Source organism: Phalaenopsis equestris, unplaced genomic scaffold, assembly GCF_001263595.1.
Source record: "Phalaenopsis equestris unplaced genomic scaffold, ASM126359v1 Scaffold209646, whole genome shotgun sequence".
NCBI classification, from domain to species: Eukaryota; Viridiplantae; Streptophyta; class Magnoliopsida; order Asparagales; family Orchidaceae; genus Phalaenopsis; species Phalaenopsis equestris.
Genome location: NW_018228798.1, coordinates 238,463 through 262,886, shown reverse-complemented (window position 1 = coordinate 262,886; position 24,424 = coordinate 238,463). Strand labels below are relative to the sequence as shown.

The 24,424-nt window shown below is 33.5% G+C and overlaps 1 protein-coding gene across 4 annotated transcripts in view; it reads left to right on the top strand.

Moving 5' to 3' along the window:
* The window catches only part of LOC110036680, an 86,275-nt gene that overhangs the window by 3,777 nt on the left and 58,074 nt on the right, over positions 1-24,424 (top strand). For 3 of the 4 annotated variants that reach the window (XM_020741177.1, XM_020741178.1, XM_020741179.1), the window contains 4 exons: positions 643-761; positions 1,508-2,921; positions 3,836-3,843; positions 23,060-23,235. In XM_020741177.1, coding sequence (XP_020596836.1) covers positions 1,597-2,921; positions 3,836-3,843; positions 23,060-23,235 — 1,509 coding nt within the window. In that variant the 5' untranslated portion in view covers positions 643-761; positions 1,508-1,596. The remainder of the gene's footprint in view (positions 1-642; positions 762-1,507; positions 2,922-3,835; positions 3,844-23,059; positions 23,236-24,424) is intronic. The other variant, XM_020741180.1, reaches the window with a different exon arrangement.

Genomic DNA, 24,424 nt, shown 5'->3' with positions numbered 1-24,424 from the left:
TATTTCTTTGATTTGAATGTAATCATATTTTTTTTAGTTATGGATTATTTAAAATATAAATTCATGGGTTTTCGTTGGTATAAGTAAAACACTGTAATTTATTACCTCTATTTCTTAAAGCATATATTTGGGGAAAGGTAACAACAGTTACCTTTATAAAATTTATTTTCAGTTTGTTACTGTGTGCTTACTAGAATAGTTTAATTTTAATCTACTGTTTGGGAGAACGAATAAGATAAGATCCAAGTTTTCTATGTACTATAAACCAGTTGTTCAGATCGGAAGCAATCAAATTGTTTGCTTGTCTGGATACCCACTCAGTCATTTAGAGGACATCCGAAAGATATATACTCCATGGGGTATGTCTTTAATCTTGGCTGATAACATGCATGGTTTTATTTGCACTGCAGGTTATTGTTTTTCCTTCTATACACTATTCAGCGTTCTTTATGTTACATAACCAATTTATTTCTAGGAAAAGTGACAGCGAGCACCTTTAGAAAATTTGTTTCCTTTTCCAACTTTATTCACATGTTCTATGGGTGTAGGTTGCTTGAATTTCTCTTCTGGTTGTATGTTGTAATAGCACAGCTAAAAACTGACGCTCCAATATTAATGACTACTCTTAATTTGTCTGTTCAGGTTATTCACTTTGATGATATCTCTCAATGCTTCTTTGTTTCTAGTTCTATTTTGAACGGCTTTTGTAGGGTAAATCTCATTCATACGGGAAAGTGCAAGTTCATTCCTTTAGTAGTAAGGTTTGTTCGCACCTGTCTGTAAGTATATGTGAATTTTTGTTTATCCATTTGTATGCATGCATGCCTTCTGTTATTCTCCTTGATTACTTTTGGCAAAGATTTGTTGCTCTGTCTGTATGTATATATGCATATGTGTGTACATGTATGCATGCATGCACACCCTTTTTTATTGTAGTAGTGCTAGATTTGCCCATGTTGAGGTAATTTTCTGTTAATGAAGTTATGTTCCAAGGCTTCTTCATAGCCTTATATTTTTTACCCCGACCAAAGTGGATTTTCTTATTTTTTTTCTTAAATTTGCATTTCTTTGTTTTTTTTTTTGAAATATTCAATTTCACAAAAATTTTTCCTAAGGAATTTATTTTTTTCTATTAATAGTTCAGGCTAAGGAGTTGCACTTAAAGTTATCACTTATAGTGCTTTTTGAATTTTGTGCTTGTTCTGTAAAATATGCTGGTTTAGTTCTTGTTGAACATTTTAAGTTCAGCATATCCGCTATCCAGATATGCGATGCAAATACTTGAGATAATGTTTATGGCAGTGATGCTGAAATCGGCTGTCTGGATGGTATTGTTTCTAATGGTTTAATGGTTTTAATTTCTTGTAATTGTCCCAGAAGTGGCTTTTTATTAAGTTTTATTTATGCGATTTCATTAATAGAGCATTCCTTATGTAGTAAGATCCTGCATTGTTTCATTTTTTGTGGTTGTCGTTGTCAATGCTGATGAAGATTGTATTTTTAACAGGAAATGCATTGGAATGTTTAACAAAATTACCTATCCTGATGTTTAGTACTTTACTAATTAAATGAGCATCAAGTGATAATACCAGAAACATGAGTGGTACATCTAGAAGGTCGCATGAGGATGGAGGGCACTCCACTCCTATTAAGAGGTCACATGAAGAGAGTAGTATATTCTCTGGTCTTTCGGGAAAGACAATTCAACCACTTGCTAATGATTTTCACTTGCCTTATGAACCTGGGCTTGATGGACGACCAGTAAAAGTCCAACGCATTGAACCTCGGGACAGTGATAAGAGGCCTTTGCATAGAATGTCTTCTTCTCCCAACCATGGTGTGGATCATCCCACTACTTCTGAAAACAGGTCAGAACTGAGAGCTTCCAAGGAAGCGAGAGATGTAAGGACTGTAATCAGGGAAATAAAGTCAGACACCAGAGATTCTTGCATTGATATAAAGATAGATTTACATGTCAATAAGGCTGACAGTGATGCAAGAGATACAAGGGGTGATGAAAAAGAATTAAGATCAGATAGGGGTTCTTATAATGATTTTAAGGGTGTTGTTAAATTCGAAAGAGATAATTATGCACCATCTATGTCTCATACAAGTTGGAAAGAGAGCAAAGATTATCTTTGGCCTAAGAGATATACAGAACCTTCTAATGAGAGTATGGAGTCATGGCGAATTGCAAGGCATTTGCAAAACACAATTGAAGTTGGGAAGGATCAACTGGCAAGAGCTGAGGATAGAAATCCTTTGGGATCATATGAGGGAGTTGCTGAGAACAAGGTTGACTTGAAAACCGAAGATAAACTCAGGGACAAGGACAAGAAGAGGAAAGATGATAGACAAAAAGATTTTGGAGAGTGGGACAAGGATAGAATTGACCGAAGAGGAAGCACTCAGCTTGGTGAAATTAACAATGAGGGCAAGGAATTGAAGGAAGACAGAGAATTAGAGAGATGGGAGAGGGAGCGAAAGGATGTTCCAAAGGACAAGGAGCACAATGATTTGGAGAAAGATCATGTAAAGAGAGAATCTCCAAATTCTAATGAAAGGGAGAATTCACATTATTTGAAGGAAGGACATGAAGCATCCATAAAAATATCTGATCAGGTGATTTCAACATTTGATCCTAGGAGGCCTAAAGATGATGGTTGGAAAGGTTCTGATAGGGATCTCAGGGATAAAAAAAGAGAAAGGGATGCAGATGTTGGAGATAGATATGTCCAATCTGGTAAGTGTTATGACAAGGACTTGGATGATGGTGCTGAAGGAGATGGAGTTTTTGAGAGGGATAGAGATGCTTTTGGTTATGGCATTCAACAACGAAGGAGAATGCTCCGATCCAGAGGCACAACACAACCGACTCATCGAGAGCCTCGTTTTCGATCTAGAGCTCGGGAACATGATGGGTATGGTTTTCAACTTTTGTGTGGTATGCAATTTGTCTTCTTATAAAGTTTGTGATATGTATCATAGTTTTTGTTTTCTTGTTTTTTTGGGATAAATCCTGCTTACCAAGTTTGATACTTGGTATGCATATTAATAAGTTGCTTTTTTTTCCTCAATCGCTTGAGTAACATTAACTTTCTGGCTTGGTTTTTTTCATTGTTCAATTATGAGTTCTACTTGCAGCTCGACTACCTTGTTTTGTATTTTGTTTCTTATTATTTGATTAGATTTGAGCACTGTTAGAATCATTAACTTAATTTTCTGTTTTTTTAAAAAAAACTATTTTCCTTTACAGTATTCTTTTTCATTTTTAAAACTTCTAAAACCAGTGAGCATGGTTGGTTTGTTAGTAAATATAACATGCATACATTTGAAAGAGCAAGAAGTCAGTTTAGTTTTCATGATGAGAAATTGCTGAAAGAGGGTTGTGATGCTAGAAACCACACAAAACATCATTTATAACAAAATTTATTGTCCTGGGTGACCAAGGATGTATTCATGAGACTGATCTTTTCTATTGTCTGAAAATTTATGTAGTTGTTTCTGGGTTGTTGCATGAGACTTGGTGATGTAGTAGAAGTGTACTATTTATAACAGGTTATTGTTCATTTCTATGCTCATTTGAGTAGAAATTACGACACTCATGGTTTGACACATAATTTCAACCTGTTCCTGTTTAAACTGTCTTTATTTGGTGGTTGCTTCTCTTCTATTTGATGAGAATGCCGTGCCAAATAATTTGTTGATTGCAATAATTTACTGCATATCTTTTATCCTAAATTTTGATTTTGAGATTATTATTATTATTTTTTTTCATTTGTTGATTTTAGCTACTACTATTCTGACAATTTATTTCCCGTTTTTTTCTTTTCAGATCCCAAGGTGAGTCTGTCAAATGACTTGCTTCATTTTTGAGGACCTTGATGATGCAAACAGCTGTTTCAATTTGGATATGAGTGAAACATTTTTACTGATGAAAATCATCTTTTTTTTTTTAAGGAAATTTGTTCATGCTTTTTTTTTTGGAGATCAAATTGACAAAAAATGAACAGACAAATTTTATTTCCTTTTTACTCATAAAGTTGTTTGGATTTGTTTATGAAGATTGCTTGATCCCCTAGAAATGCATTTGTCGTAAATACGTGGTAGAAACCTTTATTTAGAGGTTAGGCAGAGCAGTGCTTTGTTTGCCTTCACTGTGATATTAAATTTACAGGCTTAATCATTGAACAACCTCTTTGTAATACTTAGAGAATGTTGTACACTTTCCCTAGACCCTTAACAGCAAAAAAAGAAAAATGCATTGGGTACACCTTTTTTTAAGAACTTTTATTAGTCGTGTTAATTAGTATTGTGTGATAAGATGATTGTAGCATGAGCAATAGTTCTTCTACATTAAGTGGTTTCACATATTGCTACTTTTAATATTTCTTAAGAGTTGAATGTTCTTATAATTTTGGGAATAATGGCAACTATTTCTTGCTGGCGCAATTTTTTAGAAGGAATTTAAGATGGTGAAATGTCACTTGAACCGATACTACTTTAGAAGTTTATCATTTATCTTTAGGGATGAAGTTTTATATATTTTTATAGATACTAGCAAATTTTATATTGAATTTCTCATGGCACATAATAAAATGCTGATCCCATGATCCTAGCCTCATGAGGTTTGCGAGCCATTCATGACCATCGTAGGGTTGTTATTATTGATCTCATATCAGTCCAAGCTTTCAACATTGTTAATCTTCTGATTTGTATACATGCAACTGTTATGATTCACATGCCTTTCTCATTTTCATATGTTTTGCGGACTTACCTTTGCAATCTTATCCATCTCTAATGTTGTCTTCTATTTTTACTTCGAGATAAGTACCTTCAAATTATGTGAATTGTGATTGGTTTTTGTTTCGGAACAATCATTGGCATATAACGTACAAACCTTTGGCTAAATAAAAATTCTCACTATTTAATCTTGTACTTTGGTTGGATTCTGGTTCATTTGAGTGCGATGTAAGGGAAAATATTAATATCTTGGGAAATTCATATACTCATAGCATTTTGAGGCTTGAGTTATCTGTGTTTAATGATCTTTTATTTTGTTCTATCTTTCTTTGCCTATTTTAATATTCATTATTTGAGTGATTGATTTTAATCAAATTGGCTGCAACTATAATTTTTATTCTTCTAGTAATTCTACTTGCATTCTGAGCTCTTAAATGCTTTTAAATTTCTCACTAAATTTCTTTGATCTGGGAAATAATTAATTTATCACGTGTCATGGATTTCATATTTGTGGGTTTATGGAATTGTGATTTTCAACGTTGACGTATGTGGATTCATACATTATTTCATTTAGTTGTGTTAAAATCTTTGACGCTAAGAGATTTTGCATAAAATGGGTGTCAGAATTCATTTTTGCCTCATGTTGTTCATTCAATAAAATATTAAAAGTTATTATTAAAAAAAAAAAAATCAAGTTATGATTACACACAAAACAATATGACAATCATGAGGTTCAAAAGTATGGTGCTATATTCGATATGTGTAAAGTGGATTTTTAATTAGAAGACTTTATTGAAAGATACGATATGCTATTTTAGAGAGGTGGTTGTGCCAAATCAACAACAGTGGGATATGCTCAATATTTTTGGCAAAGTATTTGCTCTATTAATTCACACGAGCTTATATGAAACATTAGCTTAAAGCGTAATGTTTTGGTTCGATGAATGTAGGGGCCAATTACATGATCAATTTACTGTTGGTTGTAAGTGCACAGTTTTGCATATTTTTGAGAATGCAATGTGATGCAACACTATCACATGAGATAAATGCAGCAACCATACGGAAAATGATGAGGATTTATAATTAGAATTATATATTCGAGTTTTTCATTAAAATTTTGTGTAAGACTTTGTTTGTGTTTTCATATTATGAACTTATATGGAATGTTTTAAAAAATTGATTTTCATACTAATTTATTTTGGTTTAGAAGTTGCAAAAAATGTTAAGAATGATGTGGTAGCAAGGGATTAGGGGTTGGGTGAAGGTATCAAGTGGGAAACCCAACTTATGGGTCCACTGTACAAGGTGCAGCTAAAAAAACAGGTCCTAGATTGTCATTAGGCATTTTATTATGAAAATATATATGTAACCTTGGGGGGAAACCACTTTAAAATCTTAGGTTGGGATGTAAATATGTAGTCTATAAATAATCAAGAATTTCTGTGGAGATTTGATTATTTTTTTCTAGATTTCATTGTAGACCTGGTAATGCAGGAATCTAATATGACACTAGGAATTCTTGTTAATGATAGAAAATATGTTTATGTTAATTCTGGAGCTTTTTGCAAATTTTCAAAGGATTTAAGGGGGTAAAGTAGCTAAAGGGTTAATACCTGGTTAAATTCGGCATAATCTTGGCTGACCACTTTGAAGTGGATTTATGGAGGATTTTGTGGGAGATTTGGAGTGAAACAATATGGGGATGTAGATGGATGAAAGATCACGGATTGTGCAGGAAAAAAAAAGGTTTCACAACTAGAAAAAAAATAGAAGTGCAAGGAATAAATAAACTCATCACTGACCAAATCAATAAGGTGGTAGAAGGTGATGAATTCTTCACATTCTTGGGCCACCCACCATGCCTTCATGTCTTCGAAGAAAATTGAAATTTTTTTTTGCAATCAACCATCTCTTTTATTCAACGTAGTGACAAATAAATAAGCCCATACAAAATCTTGAAGTTAATATATGTATTTTTTAAAAGAGGCTCATTCATGGCGGGCTTCATTTTGAAAGGAAGAGGAATGGTGAGAGAGGATTGTTTCTAATATCTTAAAAATTATAAAAAAACATGAGAATTATTTTATTAATTGCTAATTATGCAATTAATTACTTATCTCTTGATTTTCTTATATTTTTCTGAAAATTTAACTTCACATAAAATTTAAATTTAAAAAAATTTCTATATAAATTTATAATATGAAAACATAAATAAAGTCTTAAACGAAATTACAACATTTAAACTTAAATAAATAATTCTAGTTAAAATCCTTATGAATTTCTTTATGGTTGGTTCATCTGCTTCATGTACCTGTGATGCATCGCAATGTTTAGTAAATCTGGTACTGTTGATTTGTCTTGTTTGTTTAGATGCAAAGTTCTTGCAGGGAATTTATTATATTTTAAATTTGATTTGGTGTAATGTTCAGTGTAATTCCATATGATTTAAACAAATAAAATATAAACATCTAACTATCTATTCAAAATAGAAGAAACAAATGAAAAAAACCTATTCTTAAAATAAGTAGCTGGGAACCCTTATCTTAAAAGATCTATTCATAAAATATTTAAAATAAATTGTAGTGATTTGTGGTCTGCGATGGAGTGGGAGGCTAAATCATAGGCCATGGCAATGTGGGATTCAGGTTTGCTGATCAAGGGCTATGCCGGGGTAGTGTTGTAAGTTGGCAGTGCATGGGAGGTAGGTTGCTAGTCTTATGTGGCATAAGAGGTGGAGTTGTAGATCAGGTTTTTTAATAATTTCCGTCTGTATTTTTTTTTGTGTTTAATACTTTACAAAACTAGCTCTTATTTCATTTACTTAATTCCCAATTGTTCAATCAAACATTCCCTTGAGAGTTATAAGCATTGTGATTATAATGTATGTGAGTATTATGTGATGTTTATAGATCTTGTAGCTAAATATTGTTTACCTCTGGTCAAGCATATAGGAATGAATGTAGTTACAATTCTTCACAAAATACCCTGCATGAGATTTTTAATATAAGTTTAGACATTGAGGCATTTTACAATAATTCTATTAGGGCTATCTCACCTATTATTAACACCTCCAATGAAATTCAATATCACCTCCCTATAAAGACTATTGTACACTTTGGCACAATATGTATGATTGAGTTTGATTCTATTGATGAGACTTCACTTCATGAATTTTTTTTTAGGATATGCTAGATGTAATAAATAATTTAAAATTACAGCAATGGGCCAATTATGTCCATTTTAGTTTTTGAATCAAATGAGCAATTTAAAAATGCAACTCTTACGATGAATTATTTGTTATTACTATCTTTATGATGAATGATCAAACTAATTTTAATTTTGTTAGCTATTGATTTTTTTGATTTACAAATTACTAAATAGGAACTTACTGAGAGAGTTAAGTTGCATTAATTTTTCATGAAATTTATCAATGCTGAATGCTTAAAAGAAACGTTAAACTTAGAACCTCAACCATCTGGTCAATTGTAATGTTGCATAACTCAAATTATATTTGAGCAAGTTTGGCTGCATATCATATTTATGTGATTTATCTACCTTAAATTTTCTTTACCATCATTTATTTTAGAAAGAAGCTATATGTTTTTTAATAGTGTTTTGATTCATATATTCATAACAATATTTGTTGGAAATTGACTATCAGTTATTCCCAATTTTAAGTTAAGTGCTCATGTGAATAAGAGATGCGGATTTAAGCTAAGTGATAAATTAATGATGCATTTGAATTGAGAAAGATTTTCTCTATAAGCTCTAAGAAATTAAATACGAGAAACTCAATCATCTAGCACATTAGGATATATGCTTAAAAATTATAAATTCTAGAAAGTTTTGGCATTAACAGTTTTAATATGTCTGAGTTGACATTTTTTGATGAGCATTTAATCATTGTCTTGTGAATTTACATTTTAAGCTGCCATGAAGTTTTACATTTCTCATTCTTGAAGTTATAGTAGATGATAAAATGATGATGTATTTTGAGATATCTTGTGCATCGGCATTGCTCGCAGGTTTATGGTGATTTGTGATTTCATTGTTAGAAATGAAATAATTATGATTTACTTTTCTTAATGAATAAAAAATTTCCAAATTATTCATTATTGCCTTTTTTTCCTAACCTAGATAGATTTGACAGTCTAAACTTGTTGAAAAAACAAATATTGTCACTTGTATAATCATGCATATGATTTTATTTATGAGAACTGATTTTGTTCTCTATTTTGACAAAATATAAAATACACAAATTGTCAAGCTGAATTTTTTTATGCCCAGAACTTAAAAATTTACGTGAAATGAATCCTGATCCCTCTCTCTCAACCTCCTGCATGCAGCCATGGTTTATACTTAAGGTCGCTGTTCTTGATCACATGTGAGCACGAGGCCACACGCCCTATATGATGTTAACCACATGACACTATTGCTATCCATGTCTTTTTTGCATTTTGTTTTCACCTTTTATTTTGTGATAATATATGTCAATTCATATTTATACCTAGCTCTATCATCTGTTTTTGCTAGATTAGTAACATTAGATTATGTTAATTGGGGTTGATTATTGTAATGGAATAGCTGACCTAGTATTTTATCACAATTATGAGGTTTATAATGCATGTTAAGGACATATCCTTTTGGCTTGGTAAATTCTCGGGTTTCTTTAAATTTTCTATGCTTGGTTGGCTATTCTTACCTTTGAAAAACAGTGATTTGGCAAGTGCCAAATTTTGGGTATCGATTTAAGTCCTACTTTCTTTTTTTGTATTTGATGATTTTCTTCGGCCACCTTTTTTCTACATAACCCGGATTTGATTTATGAGCTTGATTGAGCAATTTCATTAAAATTAAATTTTTGACTGTGGTGTTAATGCCTTATGTACTTTGGATCATTTTTTATTTTAATTCATCATAAATTACTTTGATTTGAGCTATCATTAAATTGTTTTAGCAATGAATTTATCCTTTTTTTGAGGCATAGTGTTGTAAATTTCAAATCTGATATGTGTAATTTGAAACAATATACATTTAGTTCCATGATTTGTGTTAGAAATAATTGACCCTAAAATATCTTGCTTTATCTAGATTTGAAATTAAGTATGCCTTCTCCGTTACTGGTTTTTCTCTCTGTATGATGATAATTCCAATGCTTTGAGTTTCACTGTGAGTTTTTTGATAGCTTTTTTGTGTAGGATTATTTTGTCAATTGTTTTTTGGACACTAATTTAAAATATTTTGGAGCAATACATAACATGGTTTGAGCTTGTTTCTTTTCCCTTCATTCTGCTTTTTCTTTAAGGCTTTAGGCTGTGTATGGTGCAGCTTAATTATCACACCCCAACAAGAGGCTGATAATTTGGGCAGATTAACTCTCACCAACACTCGTCTTGACTTTTATAATTAGGGCACAGTAGATGATGAATTAGTCTCACTGGATCGCCGCGACATACTTGATAAATTATATTTCAATCACATATTCGATAGCATGAAAATTAAATCATCTAAAAAATGAAAACTATACAGAGCTGCTAAATCCATAACAATAAAAATCTTAATAAAAACTTATGTACAAATCTTCGAAAACTTATGTGCAAAAGCTGTACAAAGGCACACCTGACTACTTGCCCTGGTGCTCTTTGCCCCTATTTGAAAGGCAACAACGAAGAATGACTAACAGCGAGCTTAGAGAAATAATCAGGGCTAAAATGAAATTTTTAACATGGAAAGAAATGTGCAAAAGTTGTACAAAGACACACCTGACTACTTGGCCTAGTGCTCTTTGCCCCTACCTGAAAGAAAACAACGAAGAATGAGCAACAACATGCTCAGAGAAATAATCAGCGCTAAAATGAAATTTTTAACATGGAAAAAATTAACATGCATGCTTGTGTGAAACTATATATATCTACATACCATCATAACATGTTAGCATAATATAAAATATAAAAAGTGAGCACATACATGTGGTATAAAAATCAACTATAATGTTAAGTATAAACATGTTCATTCATTTCATAGATGTCATATCACAATATTGTTACTTGTTTAATGTATAGGGTTCAACTATTTTTCATGGGCTATCACCTTGCCCTAAATATTATATAGACTATCGATAAAGGTCGGACTTTCCCTTACATAATAACAACCCCCTATAGCCACGGTTCCTTAACGTTCTGTCACCGCTTTTTTAAACAGTTTTCATATGTTCTTCCCCGTATAAATATCAGGAGTCGGAAATATATCTCTACATAATGTACTTGCACACTCATGTAATAATCTATCCCTTAACATTCAATATGTCATTTATGTAGTATTATTTATCAGACATTTCATAATACTTCTTACAATAAGGTATTTCATATCTCATAATGATGAATTGTAACAAAATGAATGCTGCAAGCAATTTGTGTCATATGCATAATCATTTGGATCATAAGATAATATAGAATCACGTGTAGCATAATAAAAGTTAACTTGCATTTATTATTTAATTTCAGGTATTCATTTACAATATGTCAGAATTCCTGAATGCATCAGTGTCAAACTAGAAATCATATGAAACATATAAAAGAGTATTTTGCTTAGTTTAGGACAATTATTTCACTTGACCAGACGAAGCAGCCCTACGACGAGTGACCACACGCTCGTCTTGAGCTCGCCGCCTAGTAAAAACAACCTAGGGAATGTAGACATCATAATACTTCATAAAATTCAGGTTCATAACATGATTTAACCTAAAACATAATTTATTTGCTTGAAATATTCTTCAAAGGGTCTGTTCAGCGTAAATTGTCTTTTTGAAACCGACTATTCTTCTTCCTATCGACTCCAACTAACTTTCCCTTTGCTAAACTCTTGTTAAAACCTTTTTGGATACAACACTTCCGACACAATCGACGCTTTCGATAGTTCCAGGAATATGAAAGACACAAAAAATGAGGGAAACTTCAATGCAAAAGTGAGAGGAAGGAAATGAATGCTTAGAATTGCAAGAGAAAGAGATTCATGCTTACAGAATTTACCCTGGAGCCCTATATCGTGAGTTGTGACACCCCTATGCACTGCTCGGCTCGTCTGTTCGCGCCCTTGCACTGTAGCAAAGGTCGCAGCTTTGCTACAGGGGCCGAACGAAACTTCTGCTTGCAGGAGGATGCGACATGTAGAATCGGGTGAGGGAGAGGAGGAATTAAGGCTCTCGAGCTCTATGCGACCAAAACCAACGAATAAAAGGTATGGAGAGATCCGTTGGCTACAATAATAGTAGATTAAGGGAAGGATTAATTAACATAATTAAAATTTATTCAATATATTAAAACTTATAACTTTCAAATTTTATATTTCCCAATTCGTTCATAATTTACATATAGTGCTTTATGTAGAATTGATCGATTCCATGCGTTGAATTTAATAAAATTATTTCGATCAATTTCCAAGAAATGAAAAATATTGAGGTACTTTTCAATTATGCCTGAACTTTACCTGGTTTTTTGAAATTTGGGTGTTACATTAATTGCTATTGTGTAGTGGGAAAACCCCAGATGAGATGTTTGTTTCGTGTGGTGTGGCGACTTAGGATCTGTTTGGGGCATCCATAGCTTATTCATCTTATACTGATTAACAACTTATTCTGATATTCTGCTGATGAGCAGCTGATCCAGATAAGCTGACTGACTGTTTGATTTGCGCGTTTGGAAAACAACTGATCTGGATAAATGACAATTGCCCCTGTTCTGGATAAGCTGCTGAGTTGAGTTGTGTGTATGTAAATGCTGTCAACTGCATTAATGCAATGTAGTGGAAAAGGCAGCTGATCCAGATAAGCTGACTGACTGTTTGATTGGTGCGTTTGGAAAATAACTGATCTGGATAAATGACTATTGCCCCTGTTCTGGATAAACTGCTGAGTTGAGTTGTGTGTATGTAAATGTTGTCAACTGCATTAATGCAATGTAGTGGAAAAGAAAACATAAAATGCCCAACTCAATTAAACTTTGAAGTCCAAAACAGGTCTAAAGCATTTCATGTGTAATGCCAACATAATTACCTTCCATTACATATGTAATGCCAACAGAACAACCTTCCATTACAACCCTAAACAGAAGAACCGAATCAAATTTCAGCAAAGCAACTCCAGCTGCCAAATTTAAAACAATTCATATGCCTAAATTTAAAGCTGCGGTAATTTCAATTTTAAAGCAGGTAATATCTACTGATGGGTATGCCAAACTCACAAGCGCAAATTTTCCTTAAAATATTTATGACCTCCAGTTGCACAAATATAAAAAATTTTTATAAACTTTGCAGTTTTTTTGTAAAATTTGCTGTAAAGGAGTGCATCTCATCTATACACTTTTCTGTAGGAAGAGCTAACCTACAGAAACCATTGCTCTGCCTCAATCAGAAATAAAATCAGCACATCATTATCCCACATACATATCACATAATTCCCAATCTCCTCCATAAAACAATGCCCATTCTAATGCCCATTCTACTGTTATGCCCATTCTACTGTTGATTTTTGTATGAAAGGGTTCATAAATCAAGAATAAAAAGGGTAGTGGACAGTTCATGATTTCCTTTTGCACCAGTTTCTACTATTAATCTTTAGAAGTCTATGTTGGTTTAAAAATTGACTACAGATGGTGGAGGAGGAGCAGAGGAGTAGAGGAGAGGAGGCGGAGTGGGCATACCAGAAGAAAAAAAAAAAAAGATCAGAGGAAGATGAAGTTGCCAAAAATAAAAAAAAAATGAGCTCTGCCCTAGCTCTCCGCCTAAGAAGGGGAGGAGCGAGATTATTACTTTCATATTATTGACGAAGAGAATGCCGAAGAAGTAGGAAGCGATTGGAGGAGCGGGCAATGCAACAGAAGAAACGAAAAAAATAAAAGGAGATGAGTTTATCTCGAAGAGAAGAAATGCTGAAGAAGCAAGGAGTGGGTAGGGAAAAGCTCTATGGCGAACGAAGAACGCAACCTTTACTTGGAGAAGAAGCAGAAAGCGGCTACGTAGGGCTCGATCGCGATTCGTGAGGGCAGCGGAGAGAGGAAATTTTACCGAACGCTGAATAAAGACGCGAAACACGGGGTCGATTCCGCATCCGCGTTTATTAAGGATCCCAAAACGGGGTTATGAGATAAGCTATTAAAACCCGAAAAAGAAACAGTACGAAGGCGTTTTGAAAATGTCTTCCGCACAAATAAGCTGCCCCAAACAGGCCCTTAATTGGAAAATTTTCTTAAAACGCGGCCGCAGGCTCGACCTTGCACCCACATTTGATCACCGTTTTTTGATTGGTTGCCCCTCGTTTTCGCGTCTACCCTAGCAGTTCGTTCTCTGCCCCGCTTCCCTTTCTCCTCCTCGCGTTCGCATTTGCCCTAGCGGTTCCTCTTCTCTCGCCATGAGACAACCGTTGAGAATCGTCAGCATTTTCCCTTTTTTGTGCTGTCCTCTGGTATCTTCCTTCCTTCTTCTTTGCTCCCTTATGTTATTTTCCCTTCGCGGTTTGTGGTTGATGTTTGTGGCTTTGCTCTGTAGACAAATTGTTTTTATGATTCTTCCACTGCAATCCTGTTTTCTGAGAAGTGGCTTTGCTTTGTGATTGCTTTGTGTGGTTTGGTTTTTTACAGTTTACGACTTTGCTCTACAGAGAAATTGAGAACATAGGGATGGGAGAACGCTAGATTGCATATCAATTTTATTGAGAAATTGGGAATTATAAAGGTATTTGCAATTTTGGGTCTCTGAACTTTGCGATTTTTGGTTCAATGTAGTTATTGCCTTTTTTGCGGTTTAGGTCTTTGCTCTTTGGAGAAATTGTAAATAGGGAGAGAAAAAACACCAGATTGCATATCCTTTTTTAAGTGAAATTTGGAATTTATTTATGTCCAAGTGGCTCTTTGCTATTTGCGGTTTCTGATTCATATATGAAGTACATTTCTCTTTTTTAGGCTTGCGGTTTTTGGTTCATTTTGGATTGGTGACCACAGGGTTACATGAGGGCTGGTGGCATGCAGGGATATGTAGAATTCAAGAAAATAAGTGCATTATTTTTCAATTTGATTGAATCCTCTAGTCAGTTTTTCATCAGAAATTATTAAACCAGATAACCCAACATTCCATAGGATTTCCATAGAGGTTTCACTTGACTCAATATATGCCATATTTTAAGGTAATTTTATTTATTCATTATTTTCAGAATTCAAATGAATACAATAATTTAGATATCCTTGTTAAATTCCTTAGATTTGTATTGGAGCGATTGATGGAACACATGTGTTTTGAATAATGAAAAAAGTGTATTCATCGGGTGATGCAGATCAACATAAAATGTCATGCCTGTATGTGAATTCAATATGTGCTTCACTTTTGTTATGGTTGGTTGAGAATGCAGTGCACACAATAGTTGCATATTCAAATTTATCGTAATAACTCAAAAATATAATTTTCCTCATTCACCCTCAGGTTTGCTCGAGTCTCAACTAATCATATAGTGCTTTCACTATAATATTAATTATTGTATTCATGTCAGATAAATATTATTTGGTTGATGCAAGATACCACTTACAAAGAGGGTTTTAAAGCCATTTCCATATATTAAATACCGCTTCCTGATTTTCAAAGAGCTAGCAATGATTCTTGGGGTAGGAAAAAGATGTTTAATGAGTGACACTCATTTCTACGTGGTGTCATTGAAAGAACATTTGAAGTTTGGAAAGAAAATAAGTCATTCTGTGGGATATGCCCACATATTCATTTCTCAAGCAAGTGCGAATTGTGGTTGCTACGATGACTCTAAACAACTATATATGGTAGCGTCCCTCGAGCTGTGACATTGACTTCAACAGAGTTGATGAAGATTATTCACGTCCTTGTTGAAGCATATGAGTATTGTCGGACAGTCTTTATAACAGATTGAAAGTGTTTTGCTTGAGAGCTGCACCCAGTGATGGGGAAGGTGTAGTGCGATAATGGAGGTGAGGGAGCGAATTACAAATATCATCGTTGTCGGGTGTACGAAATGATTATATTTTCTTACTTTATTTGTAATGTGTTGTGAAAACATTTATTGTTTATTGTATTGATAAATTATGCAATGATGAACATTTTTAATCTCAATGTTTTCAGTTTTTTGCATGTATTTTTCCTACTTGGATGGACTGTGTGGCAATCGTTGGTGTAATTGTAGTGTAAATTTTTATTACATGTTTTTTTTTATGTTTTGGAGGTCTATGATAAGATATTCAAACTTATGGTTCTTATGGATGACTTGTATATTGCTATTGGTTCTTGACAAGTGTGAAATCTCAATGAAGACAACCAAATTCCTATTCTTTTTCAGTGCTATGGCTTTTGAGGTACTTCTGGATGGAGTTTTTGGTGATATGCATATGTCAACAATGTGCGAATTAGGTATTTCATGGTTTGAAGATAATCAAGAATTTTTTTTTTATTAAGGTTTGTTGTCTCATTGTCGTGATAGATTCGTTGGTTTATACTCTGTTTTTTTGAGACCTCACAGTTTCATAAAACTAGAATTGATTACTTCTAATATTTTTTATTACTAGTGTTGTATCTAAGAGTTTGTGCTTTGTGGTGTTAAACCTTCAGAAAAAATGAGCTCGAGAATTTTCAGTACTTTCAGAACATTGTAGTGTTACTATGGACTACAATGTTATTTACTTCGCGACAGCCATATAGCTATGAGAGAGTTTTATAGGTGTCTAAGGAGAAGAATAGGAAACTGACTTCTTTAAATGGGCAGATCGGTTTGAAGATTCCTCTGCTGATAGTGATTAGACATAGAGAGTTTCGTTGGAGGTTGAATTATCTCGTGACATCAACAGATTGCATTTTAAAAATGATATTATCATATTATTAATTATTATTTTAGTAGTATTTTTTTAAATTATGATTGTTGTGTTATTGCTTAGGGATGTGCCTGTTTTCATTTTGTAACATTCAAACTGGATATTTGCTTTCAAGAATGAAATATGCTAGCATAATTTGTTTTGATATAAATAACACTATAGTACAGGGACATAAAAGTTATATACTCAGATATTACTGCAGTACGATTGTTTTAAAACTGCAAAAAACAAACAAACACTCAACTTCTGCGCGTCAACTTTCTGCCACAGTTGCTACGCAGCAGCTGCCCCAAACAGATCCTTAATCTATTTTTTAGTGATTGGATGTGCATTCTGATGATTCGATTAGGAGAGTAGATGTTTTAGTTTCTACTTGTGTTAAGAAAGGCAGAGGTAGACCTAGGAAGACTTGGGCTTATTGTATTAAAAATGATCTTAATTTACTAGAACTAAATGAAAATATGACACTAAATAGGACGCAATGGAGAAAAAGGAGTCATGTAGCCGACCCCACGTAGTGGGATTAAGGCTTTGTTGTTGTTGTTGTTGTTGTTGTGGATGGGCATTCTCCGACATTCTATTTAGGATTGATTGTGAGACTTGTTTTTTATGTCATATAGTTGAATATACAATAATAAGTTTTCTAAAGAAGAAGCAGTGTTTTCTTCTTTTAAGACTATTAAAAAATTTTCTTCCATTTAGATTGTAAGAGATATACATTTGTATACCTTATTTTGGAGATGGATTCCTTGACCCTTTGGAAGTGTTGCAGCTCTCTTACATCTACCTTCAACCAAAGCAAGTTGCTTCTTTGATTTAAGGCTTAAACATTCAGTGGTCCTACATACCAAGAGAAGGGAATAAGCCAGTTCATTGGCTGGCTAAGTATGCTGCTTCCACGCAACTAGTTTTCTGGATAGAGTGCCTCCTATTTTTTTGCATAAGGAGGATTTGCTTAAACTTCCTTATATTTTTTCCCCCTTTCTGTCTTGTAAATTTTTTCATTATGATAAAGTCTTTTGCCTTAACACACACACACACACATATACATATATATTATATATATATAGATATATACAAATATATCTACATATATACATACATATATATACATAATAAAATAAAAGAGTTTAAATCTATGTCGATTCGTATCAATCGTTGCCTAAACAGTTTCTTCTTAAGAGATGGGAATCTCATTTGAACTGGAGGGGCATAAAGACTTGGAGCAGGGAGGAAGAAAGGAGACAACGTACCCTAGCAGAACGCGTGTGCTTTGGAAGAAGGGAGATCGACACAGATGAAGAATTATGTGCGAGGTACGCTAGTAGGAGTGAACCGTGTTAGCCCTAGCCGTTCGGTGCGGTACCAAAAGGAAGGGCCTTGCTTTGGAGATAGAGGAGGCGCTGTCTAGCAGGAGAAGGTGGTGAATAGCTTCCGCATTCGAGGAGACCGTTGTGTCATTTTCACTGGAGTTGGGAGATTGAGCATGCTTCATGCTCAGATGCAAGCTAAACCCAATTGTGAGCTTGTTGTGTTACTGCAGCTAAATTTATTGTTTTTAGAAAGAAGGCAATTACGAGGTGCTGCGTTCGATCAAGTCAAAGACGAGAAGTTTAGTGCATCGACACCTTTATCACTAACATTTGTTTTCCTTCAGGCTCAAAGGTAATTTCTTTTATATTGATTTTTAATCAATAAAATAATAATTAGTAAATTAGATAATGTGTCAATTTTAAATTAAAAATTATTAGAATCATTAATAAAATGAAATATAAATAGGCAAATGATTAGAAATTGGGATTTTAGGATTTGAGATGATTACTATACATTAAATCAAAGAATTAAACATTGATATAAGCATACAATGACCAATTAATCATCAAATTAATTATTGTAAATATTTTTTTTAGGTATCAAATTAATAAAGATGAAGTCAAAGTAAAGGATTGAAAATTTAAAAAAAGTCATATAACATTAAGGTCAATACTTACGTTTTTATGATATGATAATAATTTTGTTCTATTTGGATGAAATGCATTTACAATTACTGTTACTAGTTATATTGATATCACTGCATATTTATGATCTGTTGGTTTTATTAAATTTTTTATCATATTGTAAGAATGACATGTGTACTCAATATTATTAAATTATCATAAATATTGAATATTATACAAATATATTGATTGCTATACAAATGAAAATTAAATGGTCATTATTAGATAGTGATTGTTATTGCATGTTTGCTTGTTCATGCTGAACGATGAAGTTTATTTCTTTCAGGTACAAGCAAGGGAACATCAATGTACCCGTACACGTAAATGACAAAATTTATTTATATTGAAGTATCTTAATTGGTACATATTTAGATAGTACTCCTGTGACAGTTGGATATAAAAATAATATAGATATGAAAACAATATAATATGCCATAATAAAAATTTTGAAATATCTTGATCGAACATTTTTATAATTATAAAATGTCAAATATTGTTTAATTAATTTATTTAAGGCTTAAGTAACATGTGTATTATTTTCTTTTTTACTGTGTTACTATAGTTTATGAGTATGTGTATTTACTGCTTTAGTTATCTCATTGTGTTTTACATTTAACTTTTAACATTTAAGATTTTGTGTAATGATGAGTAATAGAGAAGAGAATTTCTATATCAACATGCATATTTTGAAATATGATAGATTTAACTGCATCAACTATTTTGTTTTTAGTAGTGGCACTTTTATTTCTTTTGGGAAGTATTAGTTATAGAAAAAAAAATCTTATTTTTCATTGTTCGACCTTCGGTCACTGCCTTAGGAAATTCCAAGCTCTGAGTCGAGTCATAATAAAAGTAGTATTAAAGATAGTTTAAGATTAATTAATGTAATATGTATGAAAGATATGATAATTATACAAATTAGTAAAGAAAATTAATAATAAAAAAATAATGATTAACTATAATTAAGTAATTATTTTAAGTCAAGCAAATGGATGCATCTATGATTATAGAAGAAGGTGAGGCGACAGAATATGAAGAAGTGTAGCCTGTTATCGCTGTGAACACGGATACTCTGACCCAAATGATGGCGCCGTTGACACAGTTGATTCAAGAGTTCAGATGATAGTTTAATAGAAGTGATACAATTATTGTGGATAAGTATTTGAACATATTTCAAGATTTGAACTGAATATCCGATTGAAGCGGAGAATTAATTAATGCGAATTGAGAAAATATTATATAGCATGACAAGTCCAGATGAATGAAGAGTATTGTTAGCTACCTTTATACTGGATGAAAAAGATGAAAGGTGGTGGTGTGGGCAATATTTGGATAGGGTAGGGGACATACCAAACATGATAAATTGGGAGGATTTTTTGGAGGGTTTCAATGAATAGTTTGTATCTCTATTTGATCGAAGATCGATGCATGACAAGTTTATGATGTTGGGAGGATTTTGTGGAGCTTTTCAGAGAGTGATTTTTACCACAATCAGGGGGCTGTAAACTAGCCGAATCTAGTTGATTATATCATAGTTCGAACATTGCTTGGAAATATATGCTGTTCATGTTCGGCTTGAGATTGTGTTGTACTTTCATATATTGTTCAAGCTTGATTTGTTTAAATTTTTTAATGCTTGAACTTAATTTTTATTTGATCTGTTTATGAAAAGGGAACAACTATTTAAAGGAGCTAAAAATTCAATGGACTATTTAGCTTTTACAAATCAGATTGCAGCTTCTAATTTATCGATTATAAGCTATAAATCCTACAATATCATAAATCTCGTTTCTCCTTCATTTTGCCCTACATCCCTCATGGAGGGGTTGTTTAGTAGAATTATTTGTATTACATTTAAGCATGATATAGCTTAAATCCTACAAAACAACCGAAAATGACAACTTTAAAACCTACATGAACTTAAATCTTGTTTCTCTTCTTTTTTGCCCTAATCCCTCATTTAGGGGTTGTTTGATAGCAGGAAATTAAGCATCATTAAGCAGGATTTAACCTAAACCCTACCAACAACAACAACAACAACAACAACAAACCTTTATCCCACTAAGTGGGGTCGGGTACATGAATTTTTTTTCTCCATTGCGTCCTATTGAGTGTCATATTTTCATTTAATTCTAATAAATTAAGATCATTTTTTATACAATATGCCCAAGTCTTTCTTGGTTTACCTCACAAGTCGAATCTAAAACATCTACTCTCCTAATCGGATAATGAGATGGTTGATGTTTAATGTGACCAAACCATCTAAGAGGACTCTCTCTAATTTTGTCAGCCATTGGAGCTGCACCAACCCTATCAAGAATATATTCATTTCACAATTTGTCTCTAAGTGTAAAGCCACTCATCCACCTAAACATTCTCATCTCGGCAACACTTAACTTAGTTTTATGCTTCTCTTTTAATGACCAATATTCAGCGCCATAGAGCAATGTAGGTCCGACCACCATCTTATAAAATGTTTCTTTTAGTTTAAGCAGTACACTTCTATCACACAATAGGCCCGAAGCATTCCTCCACTTAAGCATTCCTCCACTTCTTACCAACCAACTTGAATTTTACTAATAACATCCCCATCTATATCACCATCACTTTGAACAATAGATCCGAGATACTATATCACCATTTATATCATTTAGTTGCATGATTTGTGTTAATATCTTTGACTTAAAATATTCTGCTTTATTTAGATTTGAAATTATGTATTCTTTCTCTGTAATTATGCCTGGTTGCCCTCTCTCTGTATGATGATAAATCCAATGCTTTGAGTTCCTCTATGAGCGTTTTTTTCAGGATAGTTTTCTAGAAAACAGACTAATTTAAAATATTTTGAATCAAGGCATTAAATGGCTTGAGCTAAATTTTTTCCCTTCAGACCTGTTCTTTCTTTAAAGCTGCAATCTATTTTGTGAAGATTGGATGGTGATTCTCCAACATTCTATTCAAAACTGATTGCGAGAAGCGTTTTTTATGGCCTATTGTAGTATAGGTAAGGATTCTAATTATATATATGTGGACAGGATTGAATTTGAATTGGTCAGCTTATGGCTTCTAAAATAAGCAGTTCTATAACTAACTAATTATCTCTTTTGTTTCTGTTAAGTTGAAGATTTCCTTCCTTTTGAATTTGTATAAATTAAAATTTGAAGTGCGTTTCCAATGTCCTTGAGCAGGATTTTTCATAACTACTGTTGTCCATAGTTGATATTTTGAGGTACACAGATATTAGGTGCCCATTCATATGGTGTTAGCTATGTGATATTTTATCTGATTTTAATCTTTAAAAATGTAGGACATTTTTTACCTGTGTTAGAAGTAACATGCTTAGCAATTGAGATATTGTAGCCTATTGTCACACTCCCCCATCTTCAAGAATAATTGGCAAGCTAAGCTAAACATGAGAATGGAAGATTCTAGAGAAGGCCAAAATGTAGAGAGCAATCCAAGGGACTCTAGAAGATTACATGATATTCTAGAAAAAAAAAAACTTGAAAGGAGTCTATTCCAAAGAATTCTAGAAATTTTCACATAATTCCAGGAATATGCTGAAAGAAGCAAGCATCAAGAGAACTTTAGAATATTTTGGAAAGTTCTAGAAGCATGTATGTGCAAATAACAATGTATGCATCTGAGTACCATCCAAGGTTCCTAAGCATTCAAGCGTTCTAATCACTCTTTCTTAGTGAAGTGTTTCTTTCTTCAATACTTCTTCCTGCTTTTCTTCCTAGAGTGTTTTGTGTTACAAGCCCAAGCGTTGTGATGGTTAAACTGATTTAGTGCCAAGAAAGAATGCTAAAGCCGCACGGGTGATTTGAGACAAATTTGTCCGTGACACTATGGTGTACACTTTTGAGGGAAATTTCTGAATTTCGCTCAATTTATCCTGGTGCAAACTTTTCAAGACATTAGTGAACTTGCTGTTTTATGTGATGGATATGCTTGGTTTCCTGCATTATAGGTTAGATGGTCTGAATAGAAAATGAACAAAAACGTTCTTTTGCACTTGGAAGCTTTATCATAATGGCAATAAGGCTAACTCGAGTTCACTTTAGTAATGGCATATCCTCACATTCTTATTTTATTTCTTGCACTATGCGTTTTGTCTAAGCTGTTCAGATCGCAGGTTGATCTAAGAGTGCTTTGGTCTTTGGAACCTCATGGTGTTCTGTTTTGATCAAATTAATATTTAGCATCCGATTGGTATTTTTATTCAATCAGAACCAGGTTATGAAGTGCTTTCTGTACTTAAAACTGGATTATGTTTGTTTATCTTAAATAATTGTTGATAAACCCTGTTTTGGTTCTATGCTATTTTGGATTGTTTAATTGTGATTTTACTTTTTTAAGCAGATATTTTTAATTGAGGATATTTTCTAGGTATCTTATAGCTTTCTTTGCTATTTATTTATTTAGTCTTTCATTATGGATCAGGTAAGCCGGATGCGTCCACGGTTGTTTATAAAGCTGGTGAATGCATGCAAGAAATTTTAAGAACTTGGAGAGAATTTGAGGCATCTCAGGATGGTAAAACTGCTGAAGCCTCCCAAAACTATCCTACCCTTGAAATTAGAATACCTGTGGAATATGTTACTTCTACCAATCGCCAGGTAAGTGATTTTTTAGGTTTGTCTTAGTTTGGTCATTTGCTTCTTTAAAGTTGGAATGGAATGCTCTTTAACTATTTCAAAATTGCTTAGTGGTTAATTTGTTACTCTAATTGGAAGAATATTTTCTGATGTAGAAAGATGCCATTTCTTTGGGTTGTAGTTTTACTATGAAGGTGACACGAAACTAGGGCAACTGGTTGGTGTGGGAAGGTTAGGAAATGGGTTTGGACATTGTCGAAAAAGAAATGGAAGCGTGAACACCGATGGTGGGGAACGACGATAAACTGCTGTTGGATAGTCGATCGAATGCTGCAACAACAGTTTGGCAGTCGTCTGGTAACGGCTGGGAGAATGGCGAAATAGTGAAGTCCGAATGAGGAGGTTCATTCGCCTGTTCTCTTCAAGATACATATTTACTACTTTAAGAAAACTTGGAAACTATTCTCCTAATAGCTTAAACCAATAAAAAATTCTCAAAAATAGGAACTACAACATATAAATAGTCTCCTCATTAAAAAAACCCTAATTCCTACTTCACTGTGTCTAGGTAAGCTCACCACAAAATTCATACTCAAGTCCAATCAGGGCGTCTTTGAAATGAGAAGAGAAGACCTACCAAATGCCATACCCTACATTGTTTAACATTTCTCTCTACATTTCGTGCCACTCTGGGTTAGTAGAAATTCTATTTTAGTATAAGAGAGAGCCTTGTCTTTGTCAAAATATCCCATCATCCTCTTATTGTGACATTCTTATGAAATGCTCTTCCTGAGTGAACTTCGAGGAATGCATTATTTGTTATAGAGGAATAGTGATACCAGAGTTAACCCAAACAACAATAGGAACACAATTACTACTACTGAAAAGTAAAATAGGCTGTTGCAATCAAACACACTAAAATGATAATAATAACAATACAAACTCACACTAGGGTTTGATCCGTGGGTGGTGGAGGTTATCTAAGTTGTCCGGAAGTAGTGGTAGGTGGCTATAATGGGATGGATGGAAGGGAGGCGAGTTGTGGGGTAATTGAGGGTGGTCGAGCTGGAGGAAGAGTCAGTGATGGAGAGGTGTAAAGAAGGTGGCTGAAAGGTGGTGACGACATAGAGGTTGGATGTGGTAAATGGATGTCAGTAGTAGGAAAGTGCAGGGGAATTGTGGTGGTGGTTTTTTGTTTGAGCTGGCCGCG